At 43.8% G+C, this 863-nt stretch overlaps 1 protein-coding gene across 1 annotated transcript in view; it reads right to left on the reverse strand.

The window, feature by feature from the left end:
- Positions 1-462: 462 nt before the first annotated feature.
- Positions 463-863, reverse strand: part of LOC108577741 (band 7 protein AGAP004871-like) — a 10,673-nt gene continuing 10,272 nt past the window's right edge. The window contains exon 6 of the mRNA XM_017940932.1: positions 463-693. Within this exon, the coding sequence (XP_017796421.1) occupies positions 463-693 (231 nt within the window). The remainder of the gene's footprint in view (positions 694-863) is intronic.

Below are 863 nucleotides of genomic sequence, written 5' to 3' on the forward strand. Positions count from 1 at the left end.
AAGGCCCTTTGCGGCTTGGGTCCCGCGGTCGTTGCCTAGGCGCGTCGCACAGCGCCTTACACTTCGGAGGGCCGGCCTGGCCACAGTAGTGGCCGTGAACAAACTTGGAAACTTTGCAATGGAAAAATCCCGGCCCTCTAAAGGTTAAACAATCTTTACGTTGTTTTTTATAAATATAGAAATTCCAACACTTTGCATCCAACCAAAGACAGATTTACGACTGTGAATTTTTAACCCTTTCGCTACGGCAGATTTCAATCGCAAAATCTTTTTGTGAAATTTGTTTTGTTCAATTCAGGTAGAAGTGTGCAAAGAAGAGAAATTAAGGATTAAATTACGGTGAAAGTCCGCGAAAAGCAAAATTGGCGCTAAGGACACTGTTTCTTCAAATTTTCCAAATTTTTATAGGCGTCAACAACAGCGAAAGGGTTGATGGAATAATAAAAAGTCCAGCATACCTGGTTATTTCGGCGTTATTTTGACGCTGTCGACGTTCAAGTGGACGTCAGGCTGAATCTTGAATTGTTTGCCAGTGGCAAGCTTCTCGGAGGATGTTCCAAGTGCCTCTTTGCTCTTCGAACTTGGGTGAAAGTTACCGCTGAAGAAAGGAGCCAGGAATTCGACGGGCAGGGGAAAGATGATGGTCGAATTTTTCTCCACGGATATATTGCTGAGCGTTTGCAAATAACGCAGCTGTTGGAGAACAAACCGAAGTGTAGAACAGCTCTCCTACCTTTTGCAATACCGGGGAATTAATTTTTATTCACGCTCGCGTTTTATTCCCTTGTAATAATTTCACCAGCTCGAAATGGTTCGCATCCCAGGGGCTTAATTTAGCGGTACTGGCTAATTAACGAAATGTG

The sequence above is a fragment of the Habropoda laboriosa genome, unplaced genomic scaffold (genome assembly GCF_001263275.1).
Source record: "Habropoda laboriosa isolate 0110345459 unplaced genomic scaffold, ASM126327v1 scaffold816, whole genome shotgun sequence".
Taxonomy (NCBI): Eukaryota; Metazoa; Arthropoda; class Insecta; order Hymenoptera; family Apidae; genus Habropoda; species Habropoda laboriosa.